At 47.3% G+C, this 15,094-nt stretch overlaps 1 protein-coding gene across 17 annotated transcripts in view; it reads left to right on the top strand.

Moving 5' to 3' along the window:
* The window catches only part of LOC129814814 (receptor-type tyrosine-protein phosphatase T), a 561,458-nt gene that overhangs the window by 515,623 nt on the left and 30,741 nt on the right, over nucleotides 1-15,094 (top strand). For 16 of the 17 annotated variants that reach the window (XM_055867868.1, XM_055867867.1, XM_055867865.1 and 13 more), the window contains 2 exons: nucleotides 4,567-4,721; nucleotides 14,383-14,518. In XM_055867868.1, the coding sequence (XP_055723843.1) occupies nucleotides 4,567-4,721; nucleotides 14,383-14,518 (291 nt within the window). The remainder of the gene's footprint in view (nucleotides 1-4,566; nucleotides 4,722-14,382; nucleotides 14,519-15,094) is intronic. The other variant, XM_055867855.1, reaches the window with a different exon arrangement.

Raw genomic sequence — 15,094 nt, 5'->3', positions numbered from 1 at the left:
CGGCAGCATCGGGCAAGCTCAAGGGGGGTGGTGTGGGTCTCTTTGTTAGCAACAGCATGTGTGCGAACTCTAATATTAAGGAAATCTCGAGGTTCTGCTCAACTGTAAGAATACCTCATGATAAGCTGTGGACCATGCTATTTACCAAGAGAGTTTTCATCCATATTTTTCGTTGCTGTTTATTTACCACCCCAAACCTACGCTGGCACTAAGACCACACACAATGAGGTGTATAGGGCCATAAGCACAAGAAACAAGAAAATAAACAAGAAAATACTCATCTAAAAGTGGCGCTCCTAGTGGTCAGTGACTTGAATGCAGGAAAACTGAAATCCATCTTACCTAATTTCTATAATTTCTGTCACCTATGCAACTAGAGGTGAAAAAGCTCTACATCACCTTTACTCCACACACAGAGAGGCATACAAAGCTCTCCCACGCCATTTGGCCAATCTGAACATACAATTGAAGTCGGAAGTTTACATACACTTAGGTTGGAGTCATTAACTCGTTTTTCAACCACTCCACATATTTCTTGTTAACAAACTATAGTTTTGGCAAGTCAGTTAGGACATCTACTTTGTGCATGACAAGTAATTTTTCCAACAATTGTTTACAGACAGATTATTTCATTTATAATTCACTGTATCACAATTCCAGTGGGTTAGAAGTTTACATACACTAAGTTGATTGTGCCTTTAAACAGCTTGGAAAATTCCAGAAAATTATGTCATGGCTTCAGAAGCTTCTGATAGGCTAATTGACATCATTTGAGTCAATTGGAGGTGTATCTGTGGATGTGTTTCAAGGCCTACCAACGTTGTCCCCACAGTGACCATATGTACATATCCAAACCAGAAGCCATGGACAACATCCACACTGAGCTAAAGGCTAGAGCTGCCGCTTTCAAGGAGCGGGACACTAACACTTATAAGAAATCCCGTTACGCCCTCCAATGAACCATCAAACAGACAAAGCATCAATGCAGGACTAAGATCGAATCCTACTATACCAGCTCTGACTCTCGTCGAATGTGGCAGGGCTTGCAAACTATCAGGGATTACAAACGGAAACCCAGCCGTGAGCTGCCCAGCGACACGAGCATACCAGATAAGCTAAATTCTATGCTTGCTTCAAGGCAAGCAACACTGAACCATGCGTGAGAGCACTAGCTGTTCCGAACGATCACTGTCTCTGTAGATCATGTAAGGCACTTTAAACAGGTTAACATTTACAAGGCAGTAGGGACAGATGGATTACCAGGACGTGTACTCAGAGCATGCGCCAACCAGCTGTCAAGTGTCTTCACTGACATGTTAAAGCTCTCCCTGACTCAGTCTTTAAAACCTACATGTTTCAAGCAGACAACCAGAGTTGTTTCAACCATTGGGCACCCGAGTGGCGCAGCGGTCTAAGGCACTGCATCTCAGTGCTAGAGGCGTCACTACAGAAACCACTATTTGAGACCATGGTGTATCACAACCGGCTGTGAATGGGAGTTCCATATGGCGGCGCACAATTGGCCCAGCGACGTTTGTGTTTGGCTGGTGTAAGCCATCATTGTAAATAGGAATTTGTTCTTAACTGACTTAACTGACAGACCCTTTACTCAGTACTTTGTTGAAGCATCTTTGCGAGTGAATACAGCCCCGTATCTTCTTGGGTATGAAGCTACAAGCTTGGCACACCTATATTTGGGGAGTTTCTCTCATTCTTCTCTGCAGATCCTCTCAAGCTCTGTCATGTTGGATGAGAAGTGTTGCTGCACAGCTATGTTCAGGTCTTTCCAGAGATGGGGTTCAAGTCCGGGCTCTGGCTGGGCCACTCAAGGACATTCAAAGATTTGTCCTTAAGCCAGTCCTGTGTGGTCTTGGCTGTGTGCTTAGGGTCGTTGTCCTGTTGGAAGGTGAACATTCGCCCCAGTCTGAGGTGCTGAGCGCTCTGGAGCAGGTTTTCATCAAGGATCTCTCGTTACTTTGCTCTGTTCATCTTTACCTCGATCCTGACTAGTCTCCCAGTCCCTGCCGCTGAAAAACATCACCACAGCTTGATGCTGCCACCACCATGCTTCACCTTAGGAATGGTGCCAGGTTACCTCGAGATGTGGCGCTTGGCATTCAGGCCAAAGAGTTCAATCTTGTTTTCGTCAGACCAGAGAATCTTGCTTCTCATGGTCTGAGAATCCTTTAGGTGCCTTTTGGCAAACGTCAAGCAGGCTGTCATGTGCCTTTTACTGAGGAGTAGCTTCCATCTGGCCACTCCACCATAAAGGTGTGATTGCTTGAGTCCTGCAGAGATGGTTGTCATTCTGGAAGGTTCTCCCATCTCCAAAGAGGAACTGTAGCTCTGTCAGGGTGACCATCGGGTTCTTGGCCACCTCCCTGACCAAGGCCCTTCTCCCCTGATCGCTCAGTTTGGCTGGGCGGCCAGCTCTAGGAAGAGTCTTGGTGGTTCTAGACTTCTTCCATTTCAGAATGATGGAGGCCACTGTGTTCTTGGGGACCTTAAATGCTGCAGAAATGTTTTGGTACTCTTTCCCAGATCTGTGCCTCGACACAATCCTGTCTCGGAGCTCTACGGACAATTCCTTCAACCTCATTGCTTGTTTTTTGTTCTGACATGCACTGTCAACTGTGGGACCTTCTAAAGACAGGTGTGTGCCTTTCCAAATGATGTCCAATAAATTGAATTTACCACAGGTGCACTCCAATCAAGATGAAGAAACATCTCAAGGATGATCAATGGAAACCGGATGCACCTCAACTCAATTTCGAGTTAGAGTACTGTTCCAAAAAAATCTAAAAACCTGTTTTCGCTTTATCATTATGGGGTATTGTGTGTAGATTGAGTTAATAAAAATATTTTAAAACATTTTAGAATAAAGCTTTCATGTAAAAAAATAGGGAAAAGTCCAGAGGTCTGATTTCTTTCCGAATGCACTGTATGTGAGAATGCTACTCATTGACTACAGCTCAGCTTTCAACACCATACTGCCCTCCAAGCTCATCACTAACCTAAGGACCCTGGGACTAAACACCTCCCTCTGCAACTGGATCCTGGACTTACAGACGGGACACCGCAAGGAGGTGAGGGTAGGCAACAACACATCTGCCACGCTGACCCACAACACGGGGGACCCTCAGGGTGTGTGATTCGTCCCCTCCTGTACTCCCTGTTCATCCATGACTGCATGACTCCAACACCATCATTAAGTTTGCTGACAACAAAACGGTGGTAGGCCTGATCACCAACTACAATGAGACAGCCTGTAGGGAAGTGGTTAGAGACTTGGCAGTGTGGTGCCAGGACAACAATCCTTCAACGTCAGCAAAACTAAGGAGCTGATCATGGACTACAGGAAACGGAGGGCCGAGCATGCCCCCTTTCACATTGATGGAGTTGTAGTGGAGTGGGTTGAGAGTTGCAAGTTCCTCGTTGCCCTAAGGATCAATCATGGTCTAAACACTTACACAGTCGTGAAGAGGGCCTCTTCCCCCTCGGGAGGCTGAAACAATTTGGTATGGGCCCTCAGATCCTCAATAAGTTCTACAGTTGCACCCTTAAGAGCATCTTGACTGTCTGAATCACTGCTTGTTATGGCAACTGCTTAGCATCCGACTGCAAGGCGCTACAGAGGGTAGTGTGGACGGCCTAGTACATCACTGGGGCCAAGCTCCCTGCAATCCAGGACCTCTATACCAGGCGGTGTCAGAGGAAGACCCTAAAAATTGTCAAAGACTCCAGCCACCCAAGTCATAGGCTGTTCACTCTGCTACCGCACGGCAAGCGGTACCGATGCACCAAGTCTGGAACCAACAGGACCCTGAACAGCTTCAACCCCCAATCCATAAGACTGATAAATAGTTAGTTAAATAGTCCGGGTAGCTATTTCGTTAACTATCTGCATTGACCCTTTTTGCACTAACTTTTTTGACTCATCACATACGCTGCTGCTACTGTTTATTAACTGTCTCTTTGGCAGTATCACATCCGGCCATGATTGGGAGTTCCATAGCGCGCCGCAAAATTGGCTCAGCGTTGTGCGGATTTGGCCAGGGTAGGCCTTCATTGTAAATAATAATTTGTTCTTAACTGACTTGCCTATTTAAATTAAGGTTAAATAAAAAATACAAATACAAAAAATCCTGTTTATATCTACCGCAATTACCTTGTACCCCTGCACATCGACTCGGTACTGGTACCCCTTGTGTATAGCCACGTTATCGTTTATTATTTATTATTATTACATGTTTTACTTTTCTATTATTACTCTATTTTCTTTCTCGCTGCGATGTTGGGAAGCATTTCACTCTTAGTCCACAACTGTTGTTTACAAAGCATGTGATGAATACAATTTGATTTAATGGCTACATTTGAGCCTCCATTTTGTTGTCAGCCCACAGTTTATAAAATAATATATGCCATTTAGCAGACGCTATCCAAAGCGACATACGGTCATGCATACATACATTTTTCATAGGAATCGACTGAGCCAAATAGGACCAATGTTTTCAGGAAGTCCACTGTGTATGTCTTTATATGAGCCTCCAATTTGTTTTCTTTCAGAAGGGCCACCACGAGATTCGAGAGATCCGTCAATTCCACTTCACTAGCTGGCCTGACCACGGGGTGCCCTGCTACGCCACCGGCCTCCTAGGCTTCGTTCGCCAGGTCAAGTTCCTCAACCCTCCCGACGCCGGCCCCATCGTGACCCACTGCAGGTACATACTGACCATGCTGAGGGTGGGCCAAATAACACAGGACTACTGGGATGACATATTTATCACTCATGGCTTTCGTATATGTATTTATGTATTCCTTTTTCCTCAGGTAAGTTGAATCTGAACATATTCATTCAGTATGTCAACGGACTGTGCGCTACAAGGCTATTAGCCTGCTGAGCTAAAGCCTAGGCATTAGCTCAAGGTTCTAACTCAAGTCTCCAGGTCTCAGACGCATTTCCCCGTCACAGTAATGCGTTTCGAACAGCCTCCATTACATGACTGCTTAGTAACTTGCTGTGGAGTCAGACAGCAGAGTTAATTCCCAAACTATAGGGCAAGAAAAAATAAGGGGGCTGGTTAATGGAACTATACTCTCGGATTCAGGTAACTCCCAAATATCTGCACACTCTCTTTGACTACCAACTCCTACTACCCCACAGGCCCATGCACTCCCCAGATCCCCACAGAAATAACCACCACAGTAGCTGGGAGCCGTCACTTTTATCTTTAGTGAATGAGCTAGAGCGATGGGAGACTAAGGCCTCTCTCTCTCTCGCTCTCTCTCCTCCACCCCTCCGCAGCCCACTCAAACATCCACCCCCTGAGGCCGAGGCATTTAGCTCAGACAGGCAAAGGGAGAGAGGTGGAGGGAGGCGGGGGGGGGGGGGGAGTGGGGGAGAGGGAAGGAGTGCATGTACACAATGAGATGTGACATGGAGAGGCTGCTAAATAGCACAATGCAATTTCACTTTTGGCTCGGGACTCTCGAAACAAAGCAGATGTGACTAAGACTTTTTCAGAGTGGATTAACTCAAGTGCCAGGCGCTGTGCTTTCTGCTCCCATGAAGCACGGGGCACCTTTCTCCCTCTAATACATCCAAGGACGAGAATGGAAGAGACTATGGGAAATGTTATACTGCCACTTTATCCCCTGCCCCTTCTTATCATTGCACTCTCATACATTGGATTGATGACATTAACCTTTAAGAATTGCCTGGGTAAAAAGGAGGGTTCACACCTGTCGCGGGAGAGTGACATCCACCATATAATCTCTGATATCCCGACCTTGGAGAAACGTAAGGCTTAGCAGCGCTTAGCAGCAGGGGAGAACAACTGGCAGTCGCCCTCGAATGAGGCGAGGAACACCATGTCCTCATTGTAATTATGGCACATAAATCATCAAATACATTTTATAAATGGTATAACAACCCGTCTATACTAAAAGGAGGGACAAATTACACGACTGCAACTTGTAAAACGTTACTGTCTGGTAGCTAGCAACTTATGCTAGCTAGCTACCTAGCATTTTTCAGCTTACAGTAATTTAGACATCCAGTAAGCTAACCAGCTAACGCTAGCTTCAACTTGCTCACTAGCCATTAATAATCTACTAGCTAATCAAACATATGTTTTTGTTATAAATTAACTCTACTACAGGCTAAACATTTTCCTTACCTTTACTGAGGTAATTATGTTTCTTCTTGGGTGCCCTCTGTTGACAAAAACCAATGTCAATCACACATGTATTCTACTGTAGCTAGATACTGTACTACCCATGCTCACTGGCAAGTTTCTTTCCTGCCCCCCAATTTTGACAATGCTTTAAGTAGTCATTGATTAGTTAGGAACTCCTCTCACCTGGTTGTCTACGTCTTAATTGGACACAGATTGAAAGGAAATAACCAAAACCAGCAGACACGCGGCCCTCCAGGAATCAAAGATGGATTCAGTTAAACGTGTGGATCCAGGTGTGTTTGGGCAGTCAGTACCATAAATAAAATAAGTAAGTTCTAGAGAAAAGCCATCTCTCTCTCTCTCTTACCCTGTCTTATTCTTTGGGACTTTGTAGAACCCTTCAGTTGAGTGCATTTGTGGCACAACTCATGTGTGAGTGGGAGCCGGCTGACTTGGGTCTCTTTGAGTACTTTCGTTGTCTGTCGTCATCCATATCACCAGGGATGCAGATGAGCTGTCACAGTACCATATTGAATGCTGCCTCTTCATCTTCTCTGCTCCTACAGCAGAAGATAATAGAGAAAGAAAGAGAGGGGGGAGATTAGTATTTACAGGCTGTGCTAAGGGCCATGATGCACGTGCTGGTGGGGGGGCAGCACCATGGCACCTCCAGTGGCCTCTGCTGCGGTTAGAAATGACAATAACCAATGGGTGGGAGTGTAGCAAAGGTAAGCTGGTAGTAGTATGAACATATTGAATAGCTAGTTTTCTCTGTCTGTAACGTCACTTGTGGCGAGTAAGTTGCTAGTGTTAAGTAAGTGAGTGAGTGAGTGAGTGAGTGAGTGAGTGAGTGAGTGAGTAAGAGAAACTAAGTCTCTTAGTTTGAGTCAGGTTTTACATACCTAGAATGGAAAAGGTTAGATGGAGAGGGGTGCTAGGGTTTTGCATAGGTGTTTTTGCAAGGTGTTCGTAAAATTATACAAAATAGTAAATGGTGGACAACCCTGTCACTGGTTAGTTTTAAATACTACTAGTGTTAAAACTACTCTTCACAAAAGCCTTTATTCTGTCTCATCTAAAGATGCTTGTAACCCCCATAGCAAGACTACTATAACCATGTCTATGTGCAAATTAGCTATAACCATAGACATAGATAAGATATCTATTGGCTTTGCTAGATAGCTAGCTAGCTATACAAATAGATAGCTACCCACTGGGCACAGACGTCAGTTTAACGTCTAGTTTTGATTTACATTTGGTTAAGTTGTCAACTAACGTGAATTTTATGTGAAATCAAAATAGAATGTCACACTTTGTCATGATCATCGTAATGTGGAAGAGAGGAGGACCAAGGTGCAGCGTGATATAAATACATTCTTCTTATTTATTTAACGAAACGAAGAACACTAAACACACTATCAAAATAACAAACGAACATAACGCTATATAATCAATAAGTGCAGACACAGGCAACTTACACATAGACAACAATAAACAGCTGCCTCTAATTGAGAACCAATCTAGGCAACCATAGACATACAAACACCTAGACAAGACAACACCCCATAAACATACAAAACCCCTAGACAAGACAAAACACATAGATCCCCCATGTCACACCCTGACCTAACCAAAATAATAAAGAAAACAAAGATAACTAAGGTCAGGGCGTGACAGAACCCCCCCCCCCCCCCCCCCCCCCCCCAAAGGTGCGGACTCCGGCCGCAAAACCTGACACAGAAGGGGAGGGTCCGGGTGGGCCTTCTTACGGTGGCGGCTCGGGTGCGGGACGTGGACCCCACTCCACCATAGTCATTACCCGCTTTGGTGGCGCCTCTGGAGCGGGGACCCTTGCAGCGAGTCCCGGACTGAAGACCATCGTAGAGGGCGCCACTGGACGGAGGGGCAGCTCCGGACTGAGTTGTAGCTCCGGACTAAGTTGTAGCTCCGGACTGAGGGGCAGCTCCGGAGTGAGGGGTAGCTCCGGAGTGAGGGGTAGCTCCGGAGTGAGGGGCAGCTCCGGAGTGAGGGGCAGCTCCGGACTGAGGGGCAGCTCAGGACTGAGGGGCAGCTCAGGACTGAGGGGCAGCTCAGGACTGAGGGGCAGCTCAGGACTGAGGGGCAGCTCCGGACTGAGGGGCAGCTCCGGACTGAAAGGCAGCTCCGGACTGAGGGGTATCTCAGGACTGAAAGGCAGCTCCGGACTGAGGGACAGCTCAGGACTGAGGGGTATCTCAGGACTGAAAGGCAGCTCCGGACTGAGGGACAGCTCAGGACTGAGGGGCAGCTCAGGACTGAGGGGCAGCTCAGGACTGAGGGGCAGCTCAGGACTGAGGGGTACCTCAGGACTGAGGGGTACCTCAGGACTGAGGGGCAGCTCAGGACTGAGGGGCAGCTCAGGACTGAGGGGCAGCTCAGGACTGAGGGGTACCTCAGGACTGAGGGGTACCTCAGGACTGAGGGGTACCTCAGGACTGAGGGGCAGCTCCGGACTGACGGGCAGCTCCGGACTGAAAGGCAGCTCCGGACTGGCGGGCGGCTCCCGCGGCTCCTGACTGGCGGGCGGCTCCTGACTGGCGGGCGGCTCCGGCGGCTCCTGACTGGCGGGCGGCTCCGGCGGCTCCTGACTGGCGGGCGGCTCCGGCGGCTCCTGACTGGCGGGCGGCTCCGACGGCTCAGGACAGACGGGCGGCTCAGGCGGCGCTGGACAGACGGGGAGCTCAGGCGGCGCTGGACAGACGGGCAGCTCAGGCGGCGCTGTACAGACGGGAGCAGGAAAAGGGCATACTGGACCCTGGAGGCGCACAGCAGGCCTGGTGCGTGGTGCCGGAACTGGTGGTACCGGGCTGGGGACACGCACCTCAAGGCGAGTGCGAGGAGCAGGGACAGGGAGTACTGGACCCTGGAGACGCACTGGATGCCTGGTGCCTGGTACCGGCACTGGTGGTACCGGGCTGAGGACACGCACCTCAGGGCGTGTGCGGGGAGGAGAAACAGGGCGTACAGGGCTCTGGAGACGCACAGGAAACCTGGTGCGTGGTGTTGGCACTGGTGATACTGGGCTGGGGACACGTACCTCAAGGCGAGTGCGGGGAACTGGAGGCCTGGTTCGTGGCGCCAGCACCGGAGGACTGGTGCGAGGGGCTGCCACCGGAGAGCTGGTGCGAGGGGCTGCCACCGGAGAGCTGGTGCGAGGGGCTGCCACAGGAGAGCTAGTACATAGGGCTGCCACAGGAGGTGCAGGACTAGGGAGGCGCACAGGAGGCCTGGTGCGTGGGACTGGCACTGTCATTACCAGACGGTTAGCATGCACCTCAGGACGAGTATGGAGAGCTGACTCAGGTAACATCAAATCCCGGACACGCTCCAACGGGCGGATGTCGTGTCTCATGCACCAACACAGCAACTACCTCATTTCACTCTCCTCCAATTTCCCCATTAATTCCTTCACAGTCTCTGTTTCACTCCCCTTGCTCACCTCCAATTCCACCCCGACTGGCTCTGGTTCCATCTTCGGCTCCTCACGGTAAGCACGGGAAGTTGGCGCAGGTCTCCTACCTGAACTCGCCACACTCCCCGTGTGCACCCCCCCAAGAAGTTTTTGGGGCTGCCTATCAGGCTTCCAGCCGCGCTGCCGAGCTAGCTCCTCATAATACCACCTCTCGGCTTTCGCTGCCTCCAGCTCTGCCTTGAGGCGGCGATATTTACCCGGGTGTTCCCATGGTCCCTTGGCGTCTAATATTTCCTCCCAAGTCCATTGCTCCACAAAACGCTGTTCCTTCCTTCACGCTGCTTGGTCCGGTTGTGGTGGGTTATTCTGTCACGATCGTCGTAATGTGGAAGAGAGGAGGACCAAGGCGCAGCGTGATATAAATACATTCTTCTTATTTATTTAACGAAACGCAGAACACTAAACACACTATCAAAATAACAAAAGAACATAACGCTATATAATCAATAAGTGCAGACACAGGCAACTTACACATAGACAATAAACCACGAAATACCCAACGGAATATGGCTGCCTAAATATGGTTCCCAATCAGAGACAACAATAAACAGCTGCCTCTAATTGAGAACCAATCTAGACAACCATAGACATACAAACACCTAGACAAGTAAACACCCCATAAACATACAAAACCCCTAAACAAGTGAAAAAATCAAACAGCCCCCCCATATCACACCCTGACCTAACTAAAATAATAAAGAAAACAAAGATAACTAAGGTCAGGGCTGACACAATTTCATTGGATTTAGGTTAAATGTTTTTGGAGGAAAAACTACTAAATTCCCTTACATTGATGACTTTTTGCAAATCCAATCACTTTTCCATGTTGATTCAACATCATCACATATAATTTTTGGGTTGAAATGACGTGGAAACAACATTTACTGAACCAGTTTTTGCCCAGTGGGTACTGCTGTGGCTAGCTAACTTCAATGCAAATGCATTAAGTGAGCATTGAATAAGATAAACAACAGGAAGCTAGCTAGTTAACCATCTGTAGGAACATGAAGCTTGTTTTACTAGCAAGCAAATAAGCATGTGTGGTCAGCACTGGCCTACTAGGTAATCATAACAGCTAGAACAGAAATGGGAGAGCTCTCACCAGCTTCATATCCATTGCACAGCAAGACAGTCAAACATTTTTCCAGCTGAATCCTCATTTTCAAGTATATCTGAGTTTGCTAGCAAGCTCAATAGCTAGCTAGCTAAATAGCAAAAAAAGCCCTGTCTGTAGATGGCCACCCGCTAGGTAGGTAATGTTTATTAGTTGTCAAATTCACTGGTGTCGCAACATAATAAATACAAATATAACAACAGAAACCGTCAGTTAGACTTAACGCCATGTGAAAGTAGCTGATGCAAACTAGCCACTTGTGAAATGCAGTCCTTAAAAACATCCTCCATCTTACTAGGTCCTGTGTAGCTCAGTTGGTAGAGCATGGCTCTTGCAAAACCAAGGTTATGGGTTTTTTCCCCCATGGGGGACCAGTAAGAAAATGTATGCCATTACTACTGAAAGTCGCTCTGGATAAGAACATCTGCCAAATGTAAAACATTTAACTAGTTTGTGTCCTGGGATTGTTGACGCTAGGGCAATAGGCAGAAAAGGTATTTTACATTTTACATTTTAGTCATTTAGCAGACGCTCTTATCCAGAGCAACTTACAGTAGAGTGCATACATTTTATTACATTTTATTTTTTATATTTTTTTATATACTGAGACAAGGATATCCCTACCGGCCAATCCCTCCCTAACCCGGACGACGCTATGCCAATTGTGCGTTGCCCCACGGACCTCCCGGTTGCGGCCGGCTGCGACAGAGCCTGGGCGTGAACCCAGAGACTCTGGTGGCGCAGCTAGCACTGCGATGCAGTGCCCTAGACCCCTGCGCCACCCGGGACGATTCCGTATTGACATCAAAAAGCTCAAACTTTTTGCATGCGTCCCATTTAGGAAAACGGGAGATACCTAGTCAGTTGTGCAATTGAATGCCTTCAACTGAAATGTGTCTCTGAATCAGAGAGGTGCTGGGGCTGCCTTAATTGACATCCACATCTTCGGCACCCAGGGAACAGTGGGTTAACTGTGTTGCTCATTGGCAGAAAAACAGATTTTTACCTTGTCAGCTTTGGGATTTGATCCAGCAACCTTTCGGTTACTGGACCATCGCTCTAACCGCTAGGCTACCTGCCGACCCATATTTCGGACTAGAGACTAGTCCCCGTAGCGGACCACTATATTTAACGTACCTCTCATTCCTTACTCCAGCGCTTTTCCATGATCCAAAGCGTTGTCGGTTCAAGTTCTCCTAAAAAGAACGTCAGCCTGGCTTTTGAAATACAATGCTCCGATCACTCCCCCACCGAATTCCCTCGTTGAGCGCTGACAACGAATGTCCAATGGAGCTACATGGAGGTTGGCAGCCATTCCCCCACTTAACTGAAATATAGATGGGATGCAGATGAAGGCCAACAGGATAAACTTTGGCCCACAGAGTGTAGGGCCCCATTGACAGATTGCGGAGTAATTTCACATTTCCTGGGGCACTCCTTTAGCCGTTATCCCCCTGCCAGGACCCAGTTGTTTGCCGCTCTCACCATTAATCACCGGCAGCTGACAGGCTATCTGACAGGTTGCCGAGTTACTGAGTGGCCCCTAGCTCCTGAGATCCGGAGCTGGGACCTGTCAGGATGCTGCCGAGTGAATGATGGCTAAGCAGCCCCCCTCTCCCACCTCTCCTCTACCTCTTCTCCACCACTATCTCCCTTCCATCACAACTCCTTCCCTCCCTCACAGCCCGTTCTGCTGGGTGTGTTTCCTTAACTCCTAACACACGGGGTAAGGGGAAATAGCTCTAACCCCTACATGTCACTCGCAGGGGCTGATGGAGTGCGCTGTTTGTCAGCACCATAAGGCAGTCCTGTCTCTTTTGACTAACTGTGGGAGCGCAGCGCGGTTCAATATATGTTTATCATAGGGCATGTGTCTTCATGTGTCGCCGCCGCCGCTAACTGTGGCAGGTCAATTACAGAGGATAGATTAGGAACTGCACACTCCAAAAGGGTTCTTTGGTTGTCCCCATAGGAGAACCCTTTTTTGTTCCAGGTAGAGCTCTTTTTGGTTCCAGGTTGAACCCTTTTGGGTTCCATGTAGAACCCTCTGTAGAATGGTTCTTAATGGAACATAAAAGGGTTCTACCTTGCACGAAAAAGGGCTCTTCAAAGGGTTCTCCTATGGGGACAGCCAAAGAACTTTTAGGTTCTAGATTTTTTTTTAATGGAAGAGTTTACTGTAAAGAAAAGGCCTTACATTGATTACATTTTTATTTTATTTTTATTTAACCTTTATTTAACCAGGTAGGCCAGTTGAGAACAAGTTCTCATTTACAACTGCGACCTGGCCAAGATAAAGCAAAGCAGTGCGACACAAACAACAACACAGAGTTACACATGGAATAAACAAATGTACAGTCAATAACACAATAGAAAAAGTCTATATACAGTATGTGCAAATGGTGTAAGGAGGTAAGGCAATAAATAGGCCATAGTAGCAAAGTAATTACAATTTAGCAGATTAACACTGGAGTGATAGATGTGCACATGATGATGTGCAAGTAGAAATAATGGAGTGCAAAAGAGCAGAAAAGTAAATGAAAACAATATGGGGATGAGGTAGGTAGTTGGATGGGCTATTTACAGATGGGCTGTGTACAGCTGCAGTGATCAGTAAGCTGCTCAGATAGCTCATGCTTGAAGTTAGTGAGGGAGATATAAGTCTCCAACTTCAGCGATTTTTGCAATTTGTTCCAGTCATTGGCAGCAGAGAACTGGAAGGAAAGGTGGCTAAAGCAGGTGTTCGCTTTGGGGATGACCAGAGAGATATTCCTGCTGGAGCGCGTGCTACGGGTGGGTGTTGATATGGTGACCAGTGAGCTGAGATAAGGCGGAGCTTTACCTAGCAAAGACTTATAGATGACCTGGAGCCAGTGGGTCTGGCGACGAATAGCCAGAGGGCCAGCCGACGAGAGCATACAGGTCGCAGTGGTGGGTGGTATATGGGGCTTTGGTGACAAAATGGATGGAACTGTGATCGACTGCATCTAATTTGGCAGCGTGAGTGAAGGAGACTTTGTTGCGAAATAGGAAGCCGATTCTAGATTTAATTTTGGATTGGAGATGTTTAATATGAGTGTGGAAGGAGAGTTTACAGTCTAACTAGACACCTACGTATTTGTAGTTGTCCACATATTCTAAGTCAGAACCGTCCAGAGTAGTGATGCTAGTCGAGCGGGCGGGTGCGGGCAGCAATCGGTTGAAGAGCATGCAGTTAGTTTTACTAGCATTTAAGAGCAGTTGGAAGCCACGGAAGGAGTGTTGTATGGCATTGAAGCTCGTTTGGAGGTTTGTTAACACAATGTCCAAAGAATGGCCAGATGTATACAGAATGGTGTCGTCTGCGTAGAGATGGATCAAGGAATCACCCGCAGCAAGAGCGACATCATTGATATATACAGAGAAAAGAGTCGGCCCGAGAATTGAACCCTGTGGTACCAACACAGTGGCTGCCAGAGGTCCGGACAACAGGCCCTCCGATTTGACACACTGAACTCTATCTGAGTAGTTGGTGAAACAGGCGAGGCAGTCATTTGAAAAATACTTTCTTTCTCTCTCTCCCCCCTCTCTCTCTCCAGTGCCGGGGCTGGAAGGACAGGCTGTTTCATAGCTGTGGACATTATGCTGGATATGGCCGAGAACGAGGGTGTGGTGGACATCTTCAACTGCATCCGCGAACTGCGCTCACAAAGGGTTAACATGGTGCAAACCGAGGTTGGTGAAGCAATGTACTGTTTAGCTTGTGTGTGGATAGTGGGTAAAGAAGAGAACAGTACTGTATCATAGATGAAGCATTAGTCATTACAGTGCCCTGCAAAGGAAATAATGATACATAATGTCACAAAATGGTACATAAAATAATGGTACAGTGTTTAAAAGTGCAGTTATCCAATTAGCATAGCATTAGCCATCCTTATACCTAGCGTTAACATGGTATTTTTAGATTAGCATTAGCCATTCACATGTTATTTTGTTCAATGGTACTGATAGTAGTTACTAGCAGTTACACAGTTAGCATTAGCCATCCTCATGCCAAAGTGTAAAGGGAGTGCAACCAAAGTTCAAAGTCACAGCAAGTCTGTTGGCGTAGCATTTTCCATCGCCATGGTAAAGGGTTAAGAAGGCTCAAACAGTTTCCTGCTATGGCTAGTCTTTCCCAGACAATCACCAGACTGATCCTATGTTGTAACCCACTGCCCACAGTTAGTTGTTCTGCGTGAAATTTTCAGCAGGGATATTTTAATGTGAGTCCTATGGAGGGACACTATAAAGCATAGAAATAGGATATTG

This window comes from Salvelinus fontinalis, chromosome 18 (assembly GCF_029448725.1).
Source record: "Salvelinus fontinalis isolate EN_2023a chromosome 18, ASM2944872v1, whole genome shotgun sequence".
Classification (NCBI taxonomy): domain Eukaryota; kingdom Metazoa; phylum Chordata; class Actinopteri; order Salmoniformes; family Salmonidae; genus Salvelinus; species Salvelinus fontinalis.
The sequence above is the reverse complement of the archived record's forward strand: the minus strand, read 5'-3'. Positions and strand labels throughout refer to the sequence as shown.